At 45.5% G+C, this 27896-nt stretch overlaps 1 protein-coding gene across 1 annotated transcript in view; it reads left to right on the top strand.

Annotated features, from left to right (window-relative positions):
• The window catches only part of abat (4-aminobutyrate aminotransferase), an 89759-nt gene that overhangs the window by 23462 nt on the left and 38401 nt on the right, over nt 1-27896 (top strand). The window contains exons 5-10 of the mRNA XM_089018902.1: nt 2707-2824; nt 16258-16307; nt 16396-16476; nt 25158-25250; nt 26750-26812; nt 26920-26983. Coding sequence (XP_088875028.1) covers nt 2707-2824; nt 16258-16307; nt 16396-16476; nt 25158-25250; nt 26750-26812; nt 26920-26983 — 469 coding nt within the window. The remainder of the gene's footprint in view (nt 1-2706; nt 2825-16257; nt 16308-16395; nt 16477-25157; nt 25251-26749; nt 26813-26919; nt 26984-27896) is intronic.

The following is a 27896-nucleotide window of genomic DNA, read 5'->3' as shown; positions in this document are numbered from 1 at the left end:
ACGTGCAGCAACCTGCCTAACAAATTTATACTCATCTGGTACGCCACAAGGAACTCCAAATGCACCGATGTTGGTGCAATCAAACTCTCAGGGAAGTGCCATGTTGGTACCGGAGAAGCCCTTTCTCCAGCATCGACAATGCGCATGTGTATCCTCTGCTGTGAAGGGAAACATAGTCAGCGGAAAGCTCTCAGTTATTTTCCTTATCATTCTACCTCTTATTACACGATAACTCACCCTTTAAAAATAAAACAAAACTAAAATTCTTATCTACCAATAAAATTGTCAGAAGTGTACTTGCGCATGACACATCACATCGAAACTTGATTAACACTAAAGAACAAAAGAAATAAACACAGTCCCACTTATGGTGAATAACTACATCAATATCGTGCCAGACCGTACACGAAAACATCCTAAACACAATAAAACACCAAATAAAGATGACAATTTAAAAACATACTAAACCCAAGTACAATATATTTTTAACATACACAGTAATCCAAATTTATGCACCATTTGAACCATTCCAACATTCTGAAGCAACATTTAAATAGACATAATAAATGAAAGTTCAGTTCAAGAACATCAACCAAGGACCACAACATTCATTGTTGAAAACTAACATCAAAGAAATGAATAAACAGTAACAAAATCCAGTCCAGTGCAGCAACAGTAACTCATGGGCTAAAGAAAATGTGGTGCTGTGCTTATTTTTCGATTTTAAACGGGCCGCCGAGATCATAGTATCAAACTCAAAGTTTTGGGGGCCAGTTCTGGCCCGTCCCATAATTTCACGTGGCTCACAAAAGCAAATCACATGTGTCAACGAATCTGATTCAGTGTTAAATTAGTATTGGGTTGTCCAATGACCACGTATCATCAATATTGTCGAGATTTGTGATACTTTTCCCTGTTAACACTCACTTGGAAAAAAACAGACAATGATTGGAATTTGGTGGTTCAACATTGTTTACGTGATATTATATTACATATTAAATTAGGTCTTCCAAGTACTAGCATCTTGACAGAAACATACCCATTTGATATTCCCAGTAACTAATTTGTTGGCCCTGAAAATAACATTTCACAAGCAGAAATTGATGCCGTTGTAGCCATTGAGGAAAGAGCACACACGACTGACTGTGGAGATGTGTTTATTCCAACGGCTAACAAGTGGATCTAACTGAAACAGAAAATGCAGTGAAATATATGTAACATGCACCCGCCCCTTCCCGTGCACCTGCTGGGTGAGATGCCTGGTCCGAGTGCCCGCCACACAGCCTCCCCAGAACACCCAGAAGGAAGGTCCAAGGTGAAAATGTTGCAGGGGGCCTGCCACAACGACAACACAGTCCGTCGTTCGGTGGTGAAGGTGAAGTCATTCGGGCAGGTGATCCGGGTGAGACCTGAGTGGGGGAACGACACTCAACCCTGGCATGCCGCGTTGAGGCTGGAGGTTTCGGAGGGTGTCTGCGACGTGGGACCCGGGCCGGCGAAACGTCCTCGCCTACAACTAAATGAGCCGGTTTGAGTCTGTCTTTTGAAATGCCCTCCCTTCGCCCACCCATATAGAGCACAAAACTCTTCTCACCGTCTTCGAGCACTCTTAACAGGCCATCATACGGCGGCCGGAGGGGAGAGTGGTGGGCATCGTGACGCACAAAAACGGATATAACACACCAGGCAAGACCCAAGGTGTAGGTTGTGGAAAGAGGCACCTGTGACAATCCAACATATAACTGTCAAGTTGTGTCCATCATTTGTAAAATCACTTCAAATGACTTCCAACGGTGCTAGGGTGCCATCTTGTGCATTTTTTTGGGCGCTACATTGGAGTCCAGACGCCTCAAAATGATACGGAAGGACTTCTTTAGTCGATTGCAAACATTTATGCTTTCCTCTTCAGAATTATTTGAATCAAATTCATAACTGGATGAGTAACAAGAAAAGATCTCTGAATCTGAAGCCATTGTTTTGATTCTCGATCAAGGCAAGACGTCCTGGTGTGACGTCAAGAACAAGGGGGTGGGACCTTCTGAAACTCGCCATTTCTGAAGTCATTTAGAAGTAGTTTTGGGACACTTAAGTCATTTTTATTGGTGTCACCTACTACCAAGACCAGGTTTGGAGGAGTCGTGGTGAAACCAACCATGATTTCTTTCCGCCATCTTTCCCTTCCTCCTCCCACACTTCAGGCTCTGCTTCCAAGGTTGGGGGTGTGTACATCATGAATATTGGATTGTGTTGGTACATGCTGTTTTGTTTTACCGTACAATGTTCAGCCTTTTACAGAGCATCGAGGAGGATCAGTTAATATGGCTGCTCAAATTATTGTTTTCGGAGTTTCAAATAGGAGCAACACACGCACACACACACTTCAAGAACAACCGTGGGGTTAATGAAAACCAGAATTTATTCTCTGTCTGGAATAAAAAAAGTGAGAGCTGGTCAATTGCCAGATATAACAAGGACACAAGGTTAAATTATAATCGACCACGATCACAACCTTTATAACTCATTCATGGGAAGTGAGAGGAGACAAATGAGACATAAAAAACCCACTGCCATATGGTGTTCGTTAAGTGTTTGTGTGTGGGGGGCGATGCAGCTGGGTTTTAGCATGCAAGTCTGTGTTTATCCTCAACCGAAATATCAACCATATTGTATGTTTGTTTTGAAATAGAAAATAATGTGTCTTCACAGAATGTTGGCGCTATAAACTTCTTCTGTAACTATGACGAGAGCAAGGGAAATTATCTGGTCGATGTGGATGGTAACCGGATGATGGACATCTACACTCAGATCTCTTCTATTCCTATTGGTACGTATCAACACAGTTTAAAAATACCTAAACGCACATGAGTGAGTTGGAGAGTTGAGTTGAGTTTCAGTGACTTACTGTTGACAATAATTCCTATTTGAAAATGCTTTCAAAACGGTTTGTTGGTGAGTGTGAATGTTTATATATATATATATATATATATATATATATATATATATATATATATATATATATATATATATATATATATATATATATATATATATATATATATATATATATATATATATTGTGTAGTTTTGATGGAGAATAATAATTTATCATGTTTAAAAGTGCCGTGCTTTGCTGACCAACTAAACAATGGGCCTACAGTCAAAGCGCAGATGGCCACAGTAAATCTGAGTGAAACAGACACGGCAAGGTGAACTGTCGTCTCCATCAAGATTCTAGAAGGTCCGGCCTTGCACAGAATTTAGGGCTTGAGATACTCCTTTTCCACCAAAGTTATTTACGGCTTAAACATCCTGCACAAGCGCCAGATTACAAACTTATCAGTTCTTGGAAAAGACAACCAATTAAAATGTCTTATGTTTTACTGCTTGCAGCTGTTGGTGCTCAGAACGCCCAGAGGCGTGGCATTATAATCAAGAAAACTATGTTTACTAATATATCACTGTAATTTGCATATACTCTCAATAAATAGCTTGGCAGAGGGGCGCAGAATTCAGACGTATGTCATCTGATGACTGCGTCTCCTGCCGGCAGTGGGGACAATCTTTCTGGTTCTGAGTCTCTGTCTGTCATATCTCTGACAAGTTTTAAGGCTTAGATAATGGAAAGTACAAAAAAATATGTTTTATGGGGACCTGAGAACGGATTATTCTCATTTTAATGGTTTCCTCTGGGAAATTAATTTTTGGGATACACACTAGTCACCTTACACACTCTGTCTGGGAACCAATTAAGTTCGTAAGACAAGGCATCGCTGTATATGTATATGTATATGTATATCTCTATCTCTCTCTCTCTCTTACTCCCTCCTCTCTCTCTCTCTCTCTCTCTCTCTCTCTCTCTCTCTCTCTCTCTCTCTCTCTCTCTCTATATATATATATATATATATATATATATATATATATATATATATATATAAATTCCTCGTCTCACCCCCCATGGGTGGTGTCTGTCCCCCATTTTTTAGCTCGGGTCCACCGTTACCTTCCAAGCTCTCTCCAGCTCCTCTCTGAGCCCTTGGTATTTCTCGATTTTCTCGTGTTCATTCTTTCTGATGTTTCCATCGCTCGGGACCGCTACATCTACGACAACGGCTTTCCTTTGCCCTTTAACTATGACCACGATATCTGGTTGGTTGGCCATTACCATCTTGTCAGTCTGTATCTGGAAGTCCCACAGGATCTTTGCTTGGTCATTCTCTACTTTGACCTTGGGGTTTCCAGTCCATAATCCGCACAGATGTTGCAGTAGACTATGCCAGCCACCTGGTTATGGCGCTCCATGTAGGCTTTCCTTGCCAGCATCTTACACCCTGCAGTTATGTGTTGGATTGTCTCAGGTGCCTCTTTGCACAACCTACACTTTGGGTCTTGCCTGGTGTGGTATATCCTTGCCTCTATGGCTCTGGTGTGCAGGGCCTGCTCTTGAGCAGCCAGGATGAGTGCATCTGTGCTGTCCTTTAGGCCTGCCCTCTTTAGCCACTGATAGGACTTCTTGAGATCAGCCACTTCAGTTATGGTTCGGTGGTACATCCCTTGTAGGGGCTTTTCCTCCCATGATTGTCCCTCTTCCAGCACCTAATCCTCTGTTCCCCATTGTCTGAGACATTCTCTGAGTACATCATCCGTTGGAGCATTCTCTTTGATGTATTCATTGAGCTTGGATGTTTCATCCTGGACAGTGGCTCTCACACTCCTTCCTTACGGCTTGTGTACAGTCTCAGGGTGCTGGACTTGGGATGGAACCCTCCATGCATGGTGAGGATTTTTCGGGTCTTAACCGTGGTCTGAATCTCTTCCTTTGGCCACCTTATTATTCCTGCAGGGTATCTGATCTCTGGCAGGGCAAAGTTTGTTCTTGCCATTGAGCTGGCTTCTTAGGACTTGCCTCACCCGCTGGAGGGATTTGGTCGTAGCCGCTTTCCTTGTTGCTAGTTCGAGTTTGCCATTGGCCTGTGGTATACTGAGGTACTTGTAGCTCTTTTCAATGTCTGCTATTGTTCCTTCAGGGTGTGAGACCCCTTCAGTTTGGACTACCTTACCCCTCTTACTCACCATCCGACTACACAATTCTCCAGCCCGAATGGCATCCCGATGTCACGGCTGTACAGGGCTGTAGATCATGGTTGTTTGGATCAGGGAGCCTATGTCCCTTTCACTCTTTGCATACAGCTTTATGTCATCCATTTAGAGGAAGTGACTGATTGTAGCTACATTTCTGAGGCGGTATCCATTGCCTGTCTTGGCGATTATTTGGCTGAGTGAGTTCAGTCCTATGCAGAACAGCAGTGGGGAGAGTGCATCACCTTGGTATATGCCACATTTGATGGACACTTGCGTTAGTGGCTTGCCATTGGCTTTAAGTGTGGTTTTCCACATCCTCATCGAGTTTGCAACAAAGGCTCTCAGGGTCATGTTGACCTTATACAACTCCTAGCATTCAGTGATCCATGTGTGTGGCATCAGTCATACGCTTTCTTGTCAATCCAGGCTGTGCACAGGTTGGTATGTCGGGACCTGCAGTCTGTGCGACTGTTCTGTCAACCAGCAGCTGATGTTTGGCACCTCTAGTATCTCTACCAATGCATTTGGTTCTTTACTCATGTGTTGATCCATGTGTCCAGTTATCTTAGCCGCAATGATACCTGACATTAGCTTCCATGTTGTGGAGAGACAGGTTATTGGCCGATAGTTGGAAGGAACTGTACCCTTTGAGGACCCTTTCATAATCCTTCATGATGGTTCATTTGTGCTGCTAGGCGCTTGTGGAGTGCTGTGGGTTTCTCTCTCTCTCTCTCTCTCTCTCTCTCTCTCTCTCTCTCTCTCTCTCTCTCTCTCTCTCTCTCTCTCTCTCTCTCTCTCTCTCTCTCTCTCTCTCTCTCTCTATATATATATATATATATATATATATATATATATATATATATATATATATATATATATATATATATATATATATATATGTGTGTGTAATGTAAGGTCTCATTATATCGATATCGGATATATCGATAGTCCGGTTATATCGATATGTTTTCCGTCTCCCGAGAATATCGATATAACGAGACTTTACTGTATTTTTATATATATATATATATATATATATATATATATATATATATATATATATATATATATATATATATATATATATATATATATATATATATATATATATATATATCACTCACTCATCCCATGGCCTAGAAGGCCGTAGGGGTGACATGATGGACGTCTGGGCAGTCAGAGATCTCCAGCGCTCTCGGTCTTCAGCAGTTCGTAGCAGGGTGTGGAAGCTGCAGCCTGTCCATTCCTTAATGTTGTCCATCCAGCACTTCCTCTGTCTTCCTCTTTTCCGATTCCCTTCCACTGTCCCCTCCAGGATGGTTTTGGATAGTGAGGTATGCCTTATAACGTGGCCAAACCAGGCCATTTTACGACGTTTCACCATTGAGAGAGTGTGTATATATATATATATATACATATATATATATATATATATATATATATATATATATATATATATATATATATATATATATATATATATATATATATATATATATATATATGAGGGGGGAATGGATATCTTATTTTCTACTCATCTCCATTATTTTTTTTTTGATATTGTGAACAGGCTGCAAACTCCCAACGCCCTGCAAAGAGCCACATCAAGATGGCAGCGCGTGTACACGTAGCGGCTCCCCTCTCTCTCCTGGCAAATTAGCATTTGGTTTTTATTATGTTTGTTAAAGTCATTATAAGTGCATAAAAGCACAGTAATTTCATCTGTGCTGTATGTCATGCATATGAGCATATTCGACAATAACGCTGACTTTGTTAAACATGGGCACACATGAACACTTCATCGCCCCATCCCTCACACACACAGACCTCTGCTCAGACAGATTTATTATAAGTATCACCTTTTAAATACTCTTAAATGAATCTTATCCAGGGTTTCGCTGGTGACTTGCCTGCTGGCTTTTAGCAGAGTGGAAAATGTGTTAAATCTCCCTTTTGAATTAAGCGCCCTGAACAGCTTCAGTTTGTTTACAAACGCAAACACACTTTGCACCAAGTCAGGCAGAATTTTTGACTTACCCTGGAGGGTAAGGTTCAGTTTGTCCAAGTTTCACGGCATCCAACAGTTAGTTTAGGTATGCGCAGATTTGCTTTTGCAAATGCAGACATTGTTTCCTTCACATCTATGCCACGGGTTCTGTTTTTAATGGCACAATATCAAGGAGTTCTTCTTTGAGCACACAATCCTTTGTCACAGACCGTGCAAATATTGCCAACTGAGGCTTGTCTTGTATGTCACAACTTTCATCCAATCTTCTTCTTCTTTTCCTTTCGGCTTTTCCCCTCAGGGGTCGCCACAGCGAATCAATGTCCTCCATCTATCCCGGTTTTGTGCATCCTCTTCTCTCACACCAGCTACCTTCATGTCCTCTTTGACCACATCCATAAACCTCCTCTTCGGTCTTCCTCTCGGTCTCCTGCCTGGCAGTTCAAGGCTCAGCATCCTTCTCCCTATATAGTCGCTCTCTCTCCTCTGGACATGTCCAAACCATCTCAGTCTGGCCTCTCTGACTTTCTCTCCAAAGCCTTTAATATGAGTTGTCCCTCTAATGTACTCATTCCTGATCCTATCCAACCTGGTCACTCCCAAAGAAAACCTCAACATCATCAGCTCTGCTACCTCCAGCTCTGCTTCCTGTCTTTTCTTCAGTGGCACCGTCTCCAGTCCAAACATCATGGCTGGTCTGACCACGGTTTTATACACTTTTCCTTTCATCCTCGCTGAAACCCTTCTATCACACATCACGCCTGACATTTTTCTCCAGCCGCTCCAGCCTGCCTGGACACGCTTCTTCACCTATTTTCCACACTCTCCATTGCTCTGAACAGTTGACCCCAAGTACTTAAAATCCTCCACCTTCTTTATCTCTTCTCCCTGTAGCATCACTCTTGCACTTGGATCCCTCTCATTCACACACATATATTCCGTCTTGCTGCGACTGATCTTCATTCCTGTCCTTTCCAGGGCATATCTCCACATCTCTAGTTTCTCCGCCACCTGTTCCCTGTTCTCGCTACAGATCACAATGTCATCTGCAAACATCATGGTCCAAGGAGATTCTTGCCTAATATCATCTGTCAGCCATCACCATAGCAAACAAGAAGGGGCTCAGAGCTGACCCCTGGTGGAGTCCCACCTCCACCTTGAATTCTTCAGTCACACCGACAGCACACCTCACAACTGTCTTACAGTCGTGATACATGTCTTGTACCGCTCTGGCATACTTTTCCGTCACTCCAGACTTCCTCATGCAATGCCACAGCTCTTCTCTGGGCACCCTGTCATACGCTTTCTCCAGATCTACAAAGACACAATGCAATTCCTTCTGACCTTCTCTATACTTCTCTATCAGCATTCTTAAAGCAAACACTGCATCTGTCGTACTCTTTTTTGGCATGAAGCCATACTGCTGCTCACAAATGTTCACTTCTGCTCTTAGTCTAGCTTCAACTACTCTTTCCCAGAGTCTCATTGTATGGCTCATCTACTTTATTCCTCTATAATTAGTACAACTCTGCACATCTCCTTTGTTCTGAAAAATGGGCACGAGTACACTTTGCCTCCATTCTTCAGGCATCTGTTCACCATCTAAGATCTTGTTGAATAACCCATTCAGGAACACCACCGCCACCTCTCCAAGACATTTCCATACCTCGATTGGTAAATCATCAGGCCCGAGTGCCTTTCCCCCCTTCATCCTCTTCAGCGCCCTCCTCACTTCATCCTTGCTAATGCTTGCTACGTCTTGGTCCACAACAGTCACGTCTTCTACGCTTTGTTCCTTCTCATTTTCCTCATTCATCAATTCTTCAAAGTACTCTTTCCATCTTGCCATCACACTACTGGCATCTGTTAATACATTGCCATCTCTATCCTTAATTACCCGAACCTGCTGCAGGTCCTTACCATCTTTGTCTCTCTGTCTCGCCAGCCTGTAAAGATCAGTCTCACCTTCCTTGCTGTCCAGCCAAGCGTACAAGTCATCATAGGCCTCTTGTTTGGCCTTTGCCACCTTTACTTTAACCGAGCGCTGCATCTCCTTGTACTGCTGTCTACTCTCGTCCGTCCTCTCAGTGTCCCACTTCTTCTTTGCTAACCTCTTTCTCTGTATACACTCCTGCACCTCCCCATTCCACCACCAAGTCTCCTTCTTTCCACTCGATACACCAAGTACTTTCCGACCTGTGTCTCTGATTATGTTCGCTGTAGTTTGCCAGTCATCTGGAAGGACCTCTTGCCAACCCCGTGCTTGTCTTACCTCCTTCCTAAATGTCATGCAACACTCTTCCTTTTTCAACTTCCACCATTTTGTCCTCACTTCAGCCTTTGCTTTCTTCATCTTCCTCACTGCCAGCGTCATCCTACACACCACCAACCTATGCTGTCTGGCTACACTCTCACCAACCACTACTTTGCAGTCACTGATTTCCTTTAGATGGTGCCGTTGAAACAAAATGTAGTCTACCTGTGTACTTCTGCCTCCACTCTTATAGGTCACCCTATGTTCCTGTCTCTTCTGAAAGAAAGTATTCACAATAGCCATTTCCATTCTCTTAGCAAAGTCAACCCCCATCTGTCCTTCAGCGTCCCTCATCTGGAGTCCAAACCTGCCCATCACCTCCTCATCATCTTTGTTTCCTGCGCCAACATGTCCATTGAAGTCCCCACCAATTACAACCCTCTCACTTCTCGGGATGTTCTGTATGACTTCATCAAAGTCCAACCAAAATGTCTCCTTCTCTGCCAGCTCACATCCTCCTTGTGTGGCATACCCACAAACAACATTGAATATCACGCCTTCAATTTCTAGGTTCAGACTCATCATTCTATCTGATACTCTTTTTACTTCTAAGACATTCCTAACAATCTCCTCTTTTAAGATAACCCCAACTCCATTTCTCTTTCTGTCTTCACCATGATAGAACAACTTAAACCCTGACCCTAAGCTTCTAGCCTTGCTCCCTTTCCACCTGGTCTCCTGGATACACAGTATGTCTACCTTCCTTCTCTGCATCATGTCAACCATCTCTCTACCTTTACCTGTCATTGTTCCTACATTCAAAGTTCCTACTCTTAGTTCTATACTCTTGGCGTTCCATTTCTCTCTTTTACTCCGGGCACACCTCCCTCCTCTCCTTCTTCGACCAACAGTAGTCCATTTTCCACTGGCACCCTGATGGTCAACAGTACCAATGGCGGCCGTTGTTAACCCGGGCCTCGACCGATCCGGTATGGGATTCATAGGTTTGATTCGTATATTTGTTTTGGCAAAGTTTTTTTACGTCGGATGCCCTTCCTGACACAACCCTCAGTATTTATCCGGGCTTGGGACCGGCACAATAAGACACTGACTTGTGCCCCCTTGTGGCTACATTGCAAATGCACTTATTATATATATATATATATATATATATATATATATATATATATATATATATATATATATATATATATATATATATATATATATATATATATATATATATATATATATATATATATATATATATATATTGTGATATCATGAGAGGCTAGCTCTCAGCGGGACAGGACAAGGAGCGCAATGGACGACAGGTTTGGATACAAACAAAGGTTTTAATCAAGGGTTTCAGGGGGAATTCACAAGCAACAAAGGTTTGAGTAGTGTCTCTTCCAATACTTAAATCAAGATAAAGTCTCTTCTGAGGTGAAACTAAAGACGGAGTTCTTTTCCAAGAGTCTCTAGGCCTCACCCCTGTTGACGTCCTCCTCATGTAGCCTAGCCACCTTTAGCAAGGTCCAAATCCAGTGTCCTGTCATGTGGTCCCAACTGGCAATGAGTTCCATGCAGCAATCAACTTCTTCACAGAGCACAGCAATCGAGCTTGTCTTTCCCCGGCCTCCACACTCAGAGGCTCTGTGCCTTATGAGCCTTGCCTGCCAATCAAGCCGTGATCAGCCGCAGGTGTGTGGTTTGAATTGCTGCCGTCCACCAGATGGGGCCAAGACTCTCTCTGGGTGGAGCCATCTTAGGGGGATGTATTTGCCCTCCAGGACACAGCCTCTCATGACATCACACATGCCCCCCCTTGAGACCGACGTCCTCGGCGGGGTGAAGGATGCAAAACAGGCCAGGAAGGCCTCCCTTCGGGAGAGAGCATCCGCATTGCCTTGGCGCTTGCCGGCCCTGTGGACAACAGAGAAGTTAAAGGCCTGCAGACTCAAGAACCACCTGGTTACTCTGCTGTTGGTCTCCTCGTTCCTGGCCATCCATTGGAGAGGAGCATGATCAGAGACCACTGTGAAACGTCTTCCCAGGAGATAGAAGCGTAATGACTCCAAAGCCCAAGTAATGGCAAGGCACTCCTTCTCCACTGTGGAATAGTTCTTTTCCCTGGGCAACAGCTTCCTGCTAAGGTACAGGATGGGATGTTCCTCTCCTCCATGTACTTGCGAGAGTACGGCCCCCAGACCAACTTCTGATGCATCAGCTTGGACAATGAAGTCCTTGCTGAAGTCTGGTGCCACCAGGATCGGACTGGAACACAGCGCCTGTTTTAGATTGACGAAGGCCATTTCGGCCTCTGGGCTCCATTTCACCAATCGGGAGTGTTTTTTGGTCGTCAATTCTGTCATGGGGGCTGCTATAGTAGCAAAGTCAGCGATAAAGCGTCTATAGTAGCCAGCCATGCCTAAGAACGACCTCACCTGCTTCTTGGTAAGGGGTTGGGGCCAATCTTGTATAGCCCGTAGTTTTGCTTCTTGAGGCTTCACCAGCCCCCGTCCTATAGTGTAGCCCAGGTAGTTGGTCTCGCCAAATGCCAACCTGCACTTTTTCGGGTTTGCTGTGAGACCTGCTTTTCTGAGGGAGTCAATCACAGCTTGCACTCGGGGTAAGTGACTCTCCCAGTCGGGACTCTGTATGACGACATCATCTAAGTATGCTGCCGCGTACCTCTTGTGGGGGGAGAGAATCCGATCCATTAGGCGCTGAAACGTGGCGGGTGCTCCATGGAGACCAAACGGGAGCCTGGTGTACTGGTAGAGTCCCTCAGGTGTGGCGAAGGCTGTCTTCTCCTTTGATGCCGGGGTCAGGGGCACCTGCCAATAACCCTTTGTGAGAGTGGTGATGAAGCGTGCCTTTCCCAGGGAGTCAATAAGATCTTCAACACGAGGCATCGGATACACATCAAATTCAGACACCTCATTCAACTTCCGATAGTCATTGCAGAATCGTATTGACCCGTCTGGCTTGGGGACCAACACGATCGGACTTACATCAAGTTCCAGCATCTTCCTTATCTCCTCCTGAATCGCGACCTTACGGGCCTCCGGCACACGGTATGGACGCTGGTGTACTGTTTATCCAGGTGTGGTGCGTATCTCATGTTGCAGCACCTCTGTGTGCCCAGGTATGGAGGAGAAGACGTCTTGGTTACGCTCGACCAATTAGAGGGTCAGCTGGCGTTGGTGTGGGGACAAACTTGGACCCATCTGGACTTCTTCTCTTGCCGGTTCCTTAGCTTTGCTGGGGGGGGAGACAACTGAACAGCGCCTCTCTGGCATGCCATTTCTTTAGGAGGTTAACGTGGTAAATCTGCTCAGGTTTCCTCTCATCAGGTTGCCTCACCTTGTAGTTTACCTCCCCCATGCGTTCGATGACCTCAAAAGGCCCCTGCCAGGATGCCAGGAATTTGCACTCCACCATTGGCACCAAGACCAGCACTCTGTCCCCTGGCTTGAACTCTCGAGGCTGGGCAGGTCTATTGTAGGAGGCTTGCTGGTGTCGCTGGGCCGCTTCCATGTGCTCTCGCACTATCGGATAAATGGCCTTCATCCTTTCCCTCATGTCCCCCACATGCTTGATGAGGGTACGTTGTCGGAATGGCTGCTCTTCCCACGCCTCTTTGGCGATATCCAGCAGTCCCCGGGGTCTGTAAGAGTACAACAGCTCAAAGGGTGAAAAACCAGTAGAAGACTGTGGCACCTCCCTCACGGCAAAGAGCAAGTACGGCAGCAGTTGATCCCAGTTTCGGCCATCTTCTTTGATCACTTTCCTCATCATGGCCTTGAGGGTCTTGTTGAACCGTTCTACCAACCCATCCGTCTGTGGGTGGTAGATGGAGGTTCTCAGTTGCTTGACCTTGAGCAGGGCACATAGGTCCTTCATGACCTTGGACATAAAGGGGCTTCCTTGGTCTGTCAGTATCTCCTTTGGGATTCCCACCCGGCTGGTGAGAGCAAATAGTTCCTTTAAAATCTGTCTAGTGGTAGCCTTTCTGAGGGGAACAGCCTCTGGAAACCGAGTGGCATAATCAACCATAAGTAAAATATATTGGTGTCCCCTAGCACTTTTTGGTAGAGGTCCAACTATATCCAGCCCAAGCCTCTGAAAAGGGGTCTCAATGATGGGTAAGGGAATGAGCAGGTTTCTGTATGTGGGCTTTGGCGCCACCTGTTGGCACTCCGGGCAAGAACGACAATAGTTCTCCACGTCCTTGTGCACCCCTGGCCAGAAGAACCGTTGCAAGATTCTCTCTTTCGTCTTTTCTACCCCTAGGTGTCCCCCTAGCAGGTGTGTGTGTGCCAAGTCCAGGACTGTAGCTCGGTGTGGCTGTGGTACGAGAAGTTGTTCACATACTTCACCATTTTGCTTCGTTACCTGGTATATTAACCCACGGTCAACAGCAAAATGGGGGTATGTGGGACTCGTCCTCTCCCCCAGTACTACACCCTCTAAAACTTGCACATTTTTCATGGCGTAGGCAAGGGTAGGATCCTGCAACTGGGCTGTACCATACCGGCCTGTTCGAGGAGGCAGCTTCTGGGTTCCTGGGTTCTCATCACCACTGGAAGCCGGGAGATTTTCTAAGACTGGAGTCTCCTCGGCTGTCTCTGGGCCAGACTCCGTCTCCGGTGGTGCATTTGCTGTCCCTAGGAGAGCACAGGCTGGGGAGAGTGAATCAGGGGGGTAGGCGTGAGCATTCACGACACGCATCTTACCCCTCCCCTTTCCGAGGTAGTCGGGCCAGTCTTTCCTGTGTTTCTCTCCACAGTGGGTGAAAGGCCGGGCAGTCACGTCCAATCAGGAGGGGGACAGGGAGAGAGTCAATCACGCCAGCTACTATGCGGATGATTCCTTTGGTTGTGGTCATGGTGAGTTCGGTGGTATGGTACTCTCTGGTGTCTCCGTGGACACAGGAGACTGTAAGGGTTTTCTCTGGAGACAACCTGGTTGGACCACCAGCGTTTGGCGCACCAAGGTGACCAGGCTTCCGGAGTCCAGCAGGGTTTCAACATCCTGTTGATTCACTGTCACTGGACAGGTGGGGGGTCTTGTTAGTGAGCTTTCACTACCCCCCAGGAGGGAGGCATAGTGAGCGGGGTGGGCACTGGAAGAGTCAGCGGTCGGCATGGACTCTTCCGTTGGTTTTCCACACTGCCGTGAGATGTGTCCCGTCTCTCCGCATCTGTAGCATCGTCTGGGCCCAGTGCCCCTGGGTATATGCCACTGCCTGGGTGGGCTTCTGGTGCCGCCTGGAGTTATCTTGGCTGTGTTGGGGAGCTTGGGCGCCTTTGTGCGGGCCATTCCAGTCCTGGGTGGGGATGTCTTTTCCTTCCTGGTTGTTCGCAGCATCTCTGCTGTGGCCTGGTACTGTTCCACTGCTGCCACTGTTTGACAGGCAGTAGTCAGCGACTGCTGGCTGATGATCTTTTTTGCCTCATAGGGCAGGGATCGTAAGTAGCGATCCACGACAATGGCCTCGACCACCTCAGCTGCCGTGCTCCTTTCCGGTTCCAGCCACTTCCGGGCGATGCGGGCCAATTCGTGCATCTGTGCCCGTGGAGGTTGGGCTGGCTGGAACGTCCAGGTGTGGAAGCGTTGTGCCATTCCGAATTTGGTGAGCCCATGTCTGCTGAGAATTTCAGCTTTTAGATAATCATAGTCGTCTGCTCTGTCTGCGGTGAAGTCCAGGACAGCATTCAGTGATTCCCCTGTCAGGAAGGGTGCAAGCAATCCCACCCACTGCTGCTTGGGCCACCTTTCTCGAGTGGCTGTTGCTTCAAATGTATGCAGATACGCCTCAATATCATCCGTCACCCCCATCTTGGCTAAAAAATCACCGGCCTTCACCCGGGGATTGTTCTTGGCAGCCATTTGTTTTTGCAAGAGCCTTCAGTTCATTTGCTCTATTTTGCTCCTCTAGGAGAGCCAAATTGGCCTGATATTGGGCTTCCTGGCTTGCGAGAAGGGTTTTCAAGATATCTTCCATTTTTTTAAATTTTTTTTTGGAATTGAAGATATTTTCAATTTAGAAAAACATAGCACAAACCATCTATGTCCATGCACTTATTAACGCTTGTCCAGTGCCCGCATCCTCCACCATATGTGATATCATGAGAGGCTAGCTCTCAGCGGGACAGGACAAGGAGCGCAATGGACGACAGGTTTGGATACAAACAAAGGTTTTAATCAAGGGTTTCAGGGGGAATTCACAAGCAACAAAGGTTTGAATAGTGTCTCTTCCAATACTTAAATCAAGATAAAGTCTCTTCTGAGGTGAAACTGAAGACGGAGTTCTTTTCCAAGAGTCTCTAGGCCTCACCCCTCTTGACGTCCTCCTCATGTAGCCTAGCCACCTTTAGCAAGGTCCAAATCCAGTGTCCTGTCATGTGGTCCCAACTGGCAATGAGTTCCACGCAGCAATCAACTTCTTCACAGAGCACAGCAATCGAGCTTGTCTTTCCCAGGCCTCCACACTCAGAGGCTCTCTGCCTTAAGAGCCTTGCCTGCCTTAAGAGCCTTGCCTGCCAATCAACCAATGCTGCCGTCCACCAGATGGGGCCAAGACTCTCTCTGGGTGGAGCCATCTTAGGGCATCTATTTGCCCTCCAGGACACAGCCTCTCGTGACATCACAATATATATATAAGTTTATATAAGTTTAACTTGTTTCACTTTTTTAACTTGTTTCACTTTTTGAATAGTATTATATGAAAAAAAGCTCATCACATTCTAATATTTGGATGAGTACATGTAATTTGTGTCTCACATTTTATTTATTTTAATGAAAAGTAGACATATGTACCTTCACACTGGCTGTATTGTATTGCATTCAACTTATGACTACTTTAATGTCAAACTTATCCACACCCCGCCCTCTTTCTGACCTCTCTCAGGATACAATCACCCTGCTCTCCTTAAACTAATGTCCAACCCAAACAATCTGGTAGGTGCATCTCTCAATTGTGTTGAATGCAAAAATGCCTTTGTTGCTCTGTTTCAATTAACATTACTGATTCCCTGTCCTGTTCTAGAGTGCAATCGTGAACCGACCCGCCCTTGGAATCTTGCCACCTGAGAATTTTCCGGAAAAAATTACAGAAAGTCTTCTGTCTGTGAGTTACTTGCAAATAATAAACATTCTCTTCTTCAATTATTGATTATTTAATTGACTTCCCCTCTCAATTATGTATCATATGCGTACAACGAATATTCTCCAGTATGGAACCATATTTGTGGGTTGTCATTGTGTCATTTCCTGCGTCACCTTCTCCGACTTCGGATCCCGAAGCGGGGGCCTGTGGGGTGCACACCGCGGCGCTGACGTGTGTAGGCCTTTGAAGTGGGCCTTTCAACCCTTTGATGTCATTCAAGCTCTTTGATGTCTTTGAGGTGCGTCTCAGTCTGACGCATTTCCCACCCATTAAAAAGGGGTGTAAAAGTAGATTCAGACACACATGCATGCAGACTCGCAGAGACCTACACAGCGTCGGATGGAGTTTACAGCACGACTTGCTCAACTCCACGCCATGATCAAGATCTGGGAAACATCTGTGTGTCACTTGCCTGGGAGATCTGACAACTACCAACTTACAAATAAAGAGAAACTTCAAACTCTTTAAGCTCTTGCTTTCTACTTGTGATGGGACATGCTCACCAAACAGAAGGCCGCGTGTCATTTGGGCGTGCCCTTGTAGCACATCGACGGACAGCAGCCACATTAAAGGCGTTAAAAACAAAATTTGCCAACTTCTAATTGCCGTATTTTAATATTCAACCTTATGTTAATCTTCAATCTGAAAAGGATGCTGAGCCTTAAACTGCCAGGCAGGAGACTAAGAGGAAGACCGAAGAGGAAGTTTATGGACGTTGTCAAATAGGACATGGAGATAGCTGGTGTGAGAGAAGAGGATGCACAAAACCAGGTTAGATGGAGGACACCACCCATGGAGAGGCCAGAGGGGTCGGGTGCGATGTTAAAGAGTTTGGTGTTTCTCTTTATTTGTAAGTAGGTTCGTTATCAGATCTCCCAGGCAAGTAATGCGCAGAGCTTGATCGTGCATGGAGTCGAGTAAGTTGTGCTGTGAACTTCATCCGACGCTGTGCGGGTCTCTGCGAGTCAGCGTGCGTGCATGTCTGAATCCGAGTCCGAGTGATTCTCCCCGTGATTCCCCCAATCTCTTTGTCCCGCGCTACTTCTAGACCAGGGGTGGGCAAACTTTTTGACTCGCGGGCCACAATGGGTTCTAAAATTTGACAGAGGGCCCGGAGGAGCATTTGGAGGGCGTGTTTGGGCCGGATATACTAAACCTAAAGCATTTAATGTAGCGTGTGCAAACCTCATAGCACAGTAAGAACACTACAACCCAATTTATTAACTGTCTTTCAAATCGCCCTGTCAGTTCGTAAATTTGTCTCAAAGAATATTCAAGATATAGCATTTACATACTATTTCGCAGATACTGGGAGGAGGAAATGTAAATAGATTAAAATAACATACGCACTGTGATTTATCAAGATTGCGTCTGTTTTTAATAAGTTTCAATCAAAGGTGCAAAGTTAAAGAAATCAACATTTATTGAAAAATGGAATCACTTTAAACATTCAAAACATATTATTACACAACAAAATACTGAAGCACAATAATATCTACTTGTGTTAAACTGCAAAATCATGGACCGTGCGCTCTACAAACTCGCCACGGACGCCCTCGGTTTCACGCGCACACAGTACATGTGTATCGTTGCCAAGCATACAGACACATAGGCTACCTACAGTTGAAATTTGCATACTCGAGTCTCTAGGCCTCACCCCTCTTGACGTCCTCCTCATGTAGCCTAGCCACCTTTAGCAAGGTCCAAATCCAGTGTCCTGTCATGTGGTCCCAACTGGCAATGAGTTCCACGCAGCAATCAACTTCTTCACAGAGCACAGCAATCGAGCTTGTCTTTCCCAGGCCTCCACACTCAGAGGCTCTCTGCCTTAAGAGCCTTGCCTGCCTTAAGAGCCTTGCCTGCCAATCAACCAATGCTGCCGTCCACCAGATGGGGCCAAGACTCTCTCTGGGTGGAGCCATCTTAGGGCATCTATTTGCCCTCCAGGACACAGCCTCTCGTGACATCACAATATATATATAAGTTTATATAAGTTTAACTTGTTTCACTTTTTTAACTTGTTTCACTTTTTGAATAGTATTATATGAAAAAAAGCTCATCACATTCTAATATTTGGATGAGTACATGTAATTTGTGTCTCACATTTTATTTATTTTAATGAAAAGTAGACATATGTACCTTCACACTGGCTGTATTGTATTGCATTCAACTTATGACTACTTTAATGTCAAACTTATCCACACCCCGCCCTCTTTCTGACCTCTCTCAGGATACAATCACCCTGCTCTCCTTAAACTAATGTCCAACCCAAACAATCTGGTAGGTGCATCTCTCAATTGTGTTGAATGCAAAAATGCCTTTGTTGCTCTGTTTCAATTAACATTACTGATTCCCTGTCCTGTTCTAGAGTGCAATCGTGAACCGACCCGCCCTTGGAATCTTGCCACCTGAGAATTTTCCGGAAAAAATTACAGAAAGTCTTCTGTCTGTGAGTTACTTGCAAATAATAAACATTCTCTTCTTCAATTATTGATTATTTAATTGACTTCCCCTCTCAATTATGTATCATATGCGTACAACGAATATTCTCCAGTATGGAACCATATTTGTGGGTTGTCATTGTGTCATTTCCTGCGTCACCTTCTCCGACTTCGGATCCCGAAGCGGGGGCCTGTGGGGTGCACACCGCGGCGCTGACGTGTGTAGGCCTTTGAAGTGGGCCTTTCAACCCTTTGATGTCATTCAAGCTCTTTGATGTCTTTGAGGTGCGTCTCAGTCTGACGCATTTCCCACCCATTAAAAAGGGGTGTAAAAGTAGATTCAGACACACATGCATGCAGACTCGCAGAGACCTACACAGCGTCGGATGGAGTTTACAGCACGACTTGCTCAACTCCACGCCATGATCAAGATCTGGGAAACATCTGTGTGTCACTTGCCTGGGAGATCTGACAACTACCAACTTACAAATAAAGAGAAACTTCAAACTCTTTAAGCTCTTGCTTTCTACTTGTGATGGGACATGCTCACCAAACAGAAGGCCGCGTGTCATTTGGGCGTGCCCTTGTAGCACATCGACGGACAGCAGCCACATTAAAGGCGTTAAAAACAAAATTTGCCAACTTCTAATTGCCGTATTTTAATATTCAACCTTATGTTAATCTTCAATCTGAAAAGGATGCTGAGCCTTAAACTGCCAGGCAGGAGACTAAGAGGAAGACCGAAGAGGAAGTTTATGGACGTTGTCAAATAGGACATGGAGATAGCTGGTGTGAGAGAAGAGGATGCACAAAACCAGGTTAGATGGAGGACACCACCCATGGAGAGGCCAGAGGGGTCGGGTGCGATGTTAAAGAGTTTGGTGTTTCTCTTTATTTGTAAGTAGGTTCGTTATCAGATCTCCCAGGCAAGTAATGCGCAGAGCTTGATCGTGCATGGAGTCGAGTAAGTTGTGCTGTGAACTTCATCCGACGCTGTGCGGGTCTCTGCGAGTCAGCGTGCGTGCATGTCTGAATCCGAGTCCGAGTGATTCTCCCCGTGATTCCCCCAATCTCTTTGTCCCGCGCTACTTCTAGACCAGGGGTGGGCAAACTTTTTGACTCGCGGGCCACAATGGGTTCTAAAATTTGACAGAGGGCCCGGAGGAGCATTTGGAGGGCGTGTTTGGGCCGGATATACTAAACCTAAAGCATTTAATGTAGCGTGTGCAAACCTCATAGCACAGTAAGAACACTACAACCCAATTTATTAACTGTCTTTCAAATCGCCCTGTCAGTTCGTAAATTTGTCTCAAAGAATATTCAAGATATAGCATTTACATACTATTTCGCAGATACTGGGAGGAGGAAATGTAAATAGATTAAAATAACATACGCACTGTGATTTATCAAGATTGCGTCTGTTTTTAATAAGTTTCAATCAAAGGTGCAAAGTTAAAGAAATCAACATTTATTGAAAAATGGAATCACTTTAAACATTCAAAACATATTATTACACAACAAAATACTGAAGCACAATAATATCTACTTGTGTTAAACTGCAAAATCATGGACCGTGCGCTCTACAAACTCGCCACGGACGCCCTCGGTTTCACGCGCACACAGTACATGTGTATCGTTGCCAAGCATACAGACACATAGGCTACCTACAGTTGAAATTTGCATACTCGGCACGGCAGCCAATCAGAAGCCTGCGTTGTGCTTCGGACTTTCCCAAGCGTTATAAAGACGTGCATTGCTTGTCATTTTCCAAAATAGATGCACAGATCATCAGTCCAGAAGAAGGCGCCTAGTGGCTTGTAGCAAGGAATGCAAACATTGCATTGTGCACCATGACGACAAATGACAACTGGAGCAAAATCTTCAGCTACGGATATTTACCGTAAATTAAGCAAGGTAGTATTTGCGGTAGGTACAGCCTTAATTAAAAAAAAACCTAATTCTTTGCTACAGTTTTTTTGCGATTACTCGTCTAATTATGTTTCAAATTGTGAAAAATGGGGCAAGCAGCTTTATGGCCGGGCAGGCAACTTTTCAGAGTTGTCTGCCCTATTGTCCGCTAACTTTTTGTCATGACTCTCAGACACTGTTTTTAGTATAATTTGGACAAGTTCGGTGGGTCGGATTACAAAGCCTCACGGGCCGAATGTGGCCCGCGAGCCGTAGTTTGCCCATGTCTGTTATAGACCCTTTGTCAGGCTGACTTGAAAGACATCAAAGATATCAAAGGGTTGAAAGGGGCACTTTAAAGGCGTACACACATCAGCACCGTGGTGCGCGCGTGTGACGCCACAGGGCTTCCCTCCTGGATTCGAAGTCGATGTAAGCGATGGAGGAAAAATAAAATTCGTTCAGCTACACGGAAAGGCCAGGCACGAAGATGGATGATCAGTGGGCAAAGCGGGTGTCGGTGGGGAGGTGGTCGAGGAAGTATCGGTGGTGGTTGAAGTCGTTGTATGGTAGCACGGCGATGAGTGCTCTCCGACTGCTGGTTTGAGTCGATAAATAGAAACTTTCCTTGCGGCCGTCGAGTCGAATCCGGAAGGTCTTCTCACCGCAGAGTGGTTCGGCTGGGTCGGTCATGTCGGGGAATCGATGAGGGAGCATGAGGACGAAGAAGTGTGGGGTTGGTCATCCTGCCAGGCACAAACAGGCCGGTCATCGGCGACGGTGAAGTTGATCGTGCTGCCATGGCGCTCTGCAGGAGTCTGAGGAAGAACGCTGACATCAGCGGGCGAGTCGACCATGAAGCGTCTTCCGATGATGTCCGATCGTGGACATAAACAATTGGATTGGATTGGATTGGATATGCCTTTATTAGTCTCACAGTGGAGAAATTTACATTTCACAGCAGCAAAGTGATGAAAGGAATGAAAGTAGAAAAACAAAATGCATGAGCTGCTGGAAAGGCAGCCACTCTCGCGGCGCCGTCTTGAAGTCAAAGGAACAAAAAAAAAAAAATGCAGCTAGTTGCAGAGTTGCCAGGTGAGTTGGACGGTGTTGACCATCGGGGGCGCGGCAAGCTTCACGGTGGGGGGCGGGGCGCCCACGGGTGGTGGCGGCCCATCGAGAGCTCGGCTTGAGTAGTCTCCCTGTGAAAATGCCAGGCGGCTGGGAAATCTGGTCCTTTCCATTCGGAGAGTTGATTTGGCTGAGCAGGAGAAAAAAATCCTCCTGGCTGGCTCACCAAGAAAGAGTTTGGTGTTTCTCTTTATTTGTAAGTAGGTTTGTTGCCAGATCTCCCAGGCAAGTGACACGCAGAGCTTGATCGTGGCGTGGAATCGAGCAAGTTGTGCTGTGAACTCCGTCCGACGCTGTGCGGGTCTCTGCGAGTCTGCGTGCGTGCGTGCGTGTCAGACTCCGGGACCGAGTGATTCTCCCCGTGATTCCCCCGATCTCTCTGTCCCGCGCTACTTATGTACTCTTCGTCAGGCTGACATCAAAGACATCAAAGGGTTGGCGCACTTCACAGGCGTACACACGTCAGCGCCGTGGTGCGCATGTGTGACGCCACAATGTGAGCTAGGCGGCAGCCAAAAGCAGGGACCCTGGCTGTCCGATCCTCAGCTGCAGAAGCTTGCTTTTGGAACGTGGAATGTCACCTCTCTTGCGGGGAAAGAACTGTTTTAGGCAGTGCACCACTAACACTGTGTAGTAACAGTAATGATGGGCCGCTGCTAACCTTGAATCGGAACGTTGTGAGCTAGTGGGCATGATACTTCGAAGACCTCCTCAACTCTACCAACATGCCTTTCTTGAAGGAAGCAGAGTCTGGGTATTCTGAGATGGGCTCTCCGACCTCTGTGGTTGAAGTCACCGATGTGATTTAAGTGCTCTTCGATGGCAAGGCCCCAAGGGTGGATGAGTTCCTCTAGGCGCTGGATGTTGTGGGACTGTCTTAGTTGACTGGCCTCTGCAACATTGTGTGGTCTCCCGACCACACAATATTGTGCCTCTGGCACAACATTGTGCCTCTAGATTAGCCGACCACTGTGGTGGTCCCCCATTTCAGAAAGGGGGACCACAGGGTGTGTTCCAACTACAAAGGGATCACACTCCTTCGCCACCCTGGTAAGGTCTATTCAGCTGTTTTGAGGGGAGGGTCCATCAGGAAGTCAACGACCGCGCGCTCAACGAACTCCTCACAGACGCCCTCGCCTTCACGCGCAAACAATACACGTGTACCGTTGCCGAGCACACAAACATAGACTACCTGCAGTTGAAATTTGCATACTCGGCACGGCAGCCAATCAGAAGCCTGCTTCTTTCTTCCGGACTTTCTCAATCGTTATAAAGTCGTGCAATTGCACGTCATTTTCCAAAATAGATGCAGCCCAGAAGAAAGATTCAAAAGAAGCTAACAAGATATGTGACGCTACAAAACGTAAATTTACATTAAACTGTGACTGTAAAGTGTACGTGAGACTTATGAAAGGGGCTTAGTGGCTCGTAGGAAGCAATGCAAACGTTGCATTGTGCACCGCAATGACAATCGACTACTGCAGCAAAATCTACAGCCATGCACATTTACCGTAAATTAAGCAAGGTAGCATTTATAGTAGGTGCATTCTTGATTTAAAAAAAAACTTTATACTTTGTGACAATGTTTTTTAATGTGATTAGTTGTCTCATTGTGCTTCAAGTTGTGAAAAATGGGGCAGGCAACTTTTCAGTTATCTGCCCTGTTGTTCGCTAACTTTTTGTCATGAGTTTTAGACACTGTTTGTACTATAATTTGGGCAAGTTCGGCGGGCCGGATTAAAAAGCCGAACGGGCCGTATGTGGCCCGCGGGCCGTAGTTTGCCCATGTCTGGTTTAGCCCTATGCTGGAGGGTTCTGATAACTCCTAGTTTGTGTTGTAAAGGGTGGTTAGAATCAAAAAGTAAGTATTGGTCAGTGTGCGTAGCCTTCCTAAAGACTTCTGTTTTTAGCGCTCTGTCCTCTTTTACTTTACAATCAAAGAAGGCTAATCAGAATTAGAATCAGAATCAGAATACCTTTATTCGTCCCGCAATGGGGAAATTTGCAGTCCACAGCAGCAATTGAAGAGGGATGGGGTTGGGGTGGGAGTGAAAGGATAGAAAACAAGATATTCTAAGCATAACAAAATAAAAATGTCAACTGTATACTGTGCAAATGTAGATGTGCAAAAACCGTTCTATAAACAAGACTGTACATAGTGCAGAATCAAGAAATGCATTTAGATATATTGCAACAACCCATATTTACAAGTGTCCAGTTTTTTTTTTTGTTTTTTTTTTTTTCCACATGTGATCATTGGGAATTGTGAAGCCTGACAGCAGTCGGTAGGAACGAGCGGCGGTACCTCTCCTTCTTGCAGCGCGGGTGTAATAGTCTCTGGCTAAAGGAGCTACCCAGAGCTGTCAGGATGGGCAGGAGGGGGTGGGAGGGGCTGTCCGTCATAGCTTTTAGTTTAGCTAGCGTCCGTCTGTTGCCCACCTCCTCTAGAGAGTCCAGCGAGCAGCCCACGACAGAACTGGCCCGCTTGACAAAGCGCTCCAGTCTTTTTCTGTCCCGGGTGGTGATGCTGCCTGACCAGCAGACAATGCCATAGTGGATGGCTGATGCCACCACAGAGTCATAGAAAGTCTTTAGGAGTGACCCCTGAACTCCAAAAGACCTCAGTTTCCTGAGGAGGAAGAGGCGACTCTGTCCCTTTTTGATTAGGGCATCCGTGTTTGTTGTCCAGTCCAGTTTATTGTTGAGAGTAACACCCAGGTACTTGTAGGAGGTCACCCTCTCAATGGGCAGGTAGTTGGTTCTCTTTAATGTCCTCACGAGTAAATTTAATGTTGATGTCTGCCGAGTTGAGGAGCACGTTGTCGTTTCGGATCTGACGATAGAAGATGGCAAAGCGAACACATTTCTTCCGTCATGGCTTCCGTTGAATCGAGTAGGCGCGGCTTGAATTTAAGGTACTGCGGGTTTCGGTTGGCTTCCGGGTTACGTATAACCAAATTTTCGTCACGTAAATTCCAATATCATGGAATAACCTAGTAAAAAATTTATGCATAGGCTTTTATTACGGGTGAGGGATAATCCAATCAACAGAAGTTCGTCGATGGGATTATTCACTGTACACTATAATTTTATATTTTCTCGAATCAAGTTTAGTTAGAATGCTGCAATGTGTTTTCTTTGACTTCTCTTCCACTTGTTCAGGTGGCTCCGAGTGGTATGACTCGAGTGCAGACAATGGCCTGTGGCTCATGTTCCAATGAGAATGCTTACAAGGCCATGTTTATCTGGTACAGGGTAAGTGAATACCCTTTGGGTATATACGGAAAAAAAGTATTGAGTATTTTCATGCATTGTTCTGTTGATTATGATTCTGAAGACGATTATCAGTTTCTTTCTCTTTCACTCTCTCTCTTTCGAGAGAGAGAGAGAGGGAGAGTGAGTGACAGACAGACAGAGAGAGACGGAGAGAGAGAAAGAGAGAGAGAGAGAGAGAGAGAGACAGAGAGAGAGAGAGAGAGAGAGAGAGGGATTAAACAATACCACTTATGAACAGCAAATTTTAAAAATTGATGGTTTTATGTGTCCCTAAACTGATTTTTGACACCATTCAAAAAATATTTTCTGAGACTTATTGTTCACATTATTTTTTCAAGTTTGACCATACAAAGAGGGTACAATACACATTTTACCAGGTGGAGTAATTTGTAGCATGATGTTTTTAAAAAAAGACTGCTAAGCCTCACGCTTAATAAATGTTACTAAATAAATGACTAGGGGGGGGCCCGTTAGTCAAGTGGTTAGCACGCCGACTTCGCAGTGCAGAGGTTGTGAGTTGAAATCCCACTCTGGCCTCCTTGTCAGGAGTTTGCATGTTGTGGGTTTTCTCTGAGTCCTCCTGTTTCCTCCCACATCCCCAAAGCATGCATGGCAGGCTGATTGAATACTCAAAATTTTCCCGAGGTGTGAGTGTGAAAGCGAATGGTTGTTTGCCTATGTGTGCCCTGCGTTTGCCTGGCCACCAATTCAGGGTGGCCAGGATCAAAAATGGCTGGGATAGGCCACAGCAGCACCCCCCTGCTGCCCTCGTGAAGATAAAGCAGTCAGGACGATGAATGAATACAGCCGGAAGTGATGGTGGCATTTTGGTGGTGAGGGTGGCATCATGGGAAATCCATCTTCCATCCAGGCAATTTGGTATCGAATTTGGTATTGAAGATGTCAGATCTGAACTCATTCACTCTCATTCCCGAATTTATGAAAGGTGTGACGTGGAGCACCATTCCCGAATTTGTTCGGGTTTTGTTTTTTCTTGCAGGGGTGCCGATAAAGCACTGGTTATACTTCTGGCAATGTTTTGCCTTTTGTCCATGTTAGCGCTTTGTTACAGCTTAATCTAAATCAATATGTATGCTTTGTGTTGTATTTTATACAGCCGCCCCTGTTTCATGCTCAGATAACTCCAGAACCATATAACTTCTAAGAGTCTAAGATCCTTAACACTGTCTTGAATGTTTATTTAGTCCTAAAACATGCAATTTGAGTGAAAATAATAAAAACCTTGGCACTGACTGGACACACTTTCGCACATCGTCTGGGAGTCAATGAGTTAAATACGATAGCAGTCAGAACAAATATTAGTCATTCCTGACTGGAGGCCTTATCAAAATTCAAGCTAATTGGTCAGTTATTGATCATTTGCTTTATGCAGACCTGAATTTTGGGCGAATAGAGAGTACAACCTCAAGTCAAATTGAATCAAATGTTCACACAAGTGTGTTTGATTCTTGGTGCAGAATAAAGAGCGTGGCCACACCTCACCATCCGATGAAGAGCTCAATACCTGCATGATAAATCAGGTGAAGAACACACTTCCGGTTATATTTTGTTTATATTCTGTATTGTTCTAGGTCTGGTGAACAAATCATTGATCTGGTTTCATCCTTTTATGTCCCGTTTTTCTCAGGGCCCAGGTTGTCCAGACTTGAGTATTTTATCTTTCATGGGTGGTTTCCATGGTAGAACTCTGGGTAAGTGTTATGAGCCCAAAGTGAGTAACTTTAAGCAACACAGTGCTTCAACTACTGTCAACTCAAACAATAAATATCCGACTCATGAGCGACACAAATTAAGTCATCACCTCTTCTTTTCCTCTCGACTTATCTCTTCTCCCTGTAGCATCACTCTTGCACTTGGATCCCTCTCATTCACACACATATATTCCGTCTTGCTGCGACTGATCTTCATTCCTCTCCTTTCCAGGCCATATCTCCACATCTCTAGTTTCTCCGCCACCTGTTCCCTGTTCTCGCTACAGATCACAATGTCATCTGCAAACATCATGGTCCAAAGAGATTCTTGTCTAACATCGTCTGTAAGCCTGTCCATCACCATAGCAAACAAGAAGGGGCTCAGAGCTGACCCCTGGTGGAGTCCCACCTTCACCTTGAATTCCTCAGTCATACCGACAGCGCACCTCACAACTGTCTTACAGTCATGATACATGTCTTGCACCGCTCTGAAATACTTTTCCGTCACTCCAGACTTCCTCATGCAATGCCACAGCTCTTCTCTGGGCACCCTGTCATACGCTTTCTCCAGATCAACAAAGACACAATGCAATTCCTTCTGACCTTCTCTGTACTTCTCTATCAGCATTCTTAAAGCAAACACTTCATCTGTCGTACTCTTTTTTGGCATGAAGCCATACTGCTGCTCACAAATGTTCACTTCTGCTCTTAGTCTTGCTTACTACTCGTTCCCATAGTTTCATTGTATGGCTCATCAACTTTATTCCTCTGTAGTTAGTACAACTCTGCACATCTCCTTTGTTCTTAAAAATGGGCACAAGTACACTTTGTCTCCATTCTTCAGGCATCTGTTTACCATCTAAGATCTTGTTAAATAACCCAGTCAGGAACACCACCGCCACCTCTCCAAGAC

This window comes from Hippocampus bargibanti, linkage group LG17 (genome assembly GCF_051943395.1).
Source record: "Hippocampus bargibanti isolate YZ-2025 linkage group LG17, ASM5194339v1, whole genome shotgun sequence".
Lineage (NCBI taxonomy): Eukaryota > Metazoa > Chordata > Actinopteri > Syngnathiformes > Syngnathidae > Hippocampus > Hippocampus bargibanti.
This window is presented reverse-complemented; position numbering and strand designations above follow the sequence as displayed.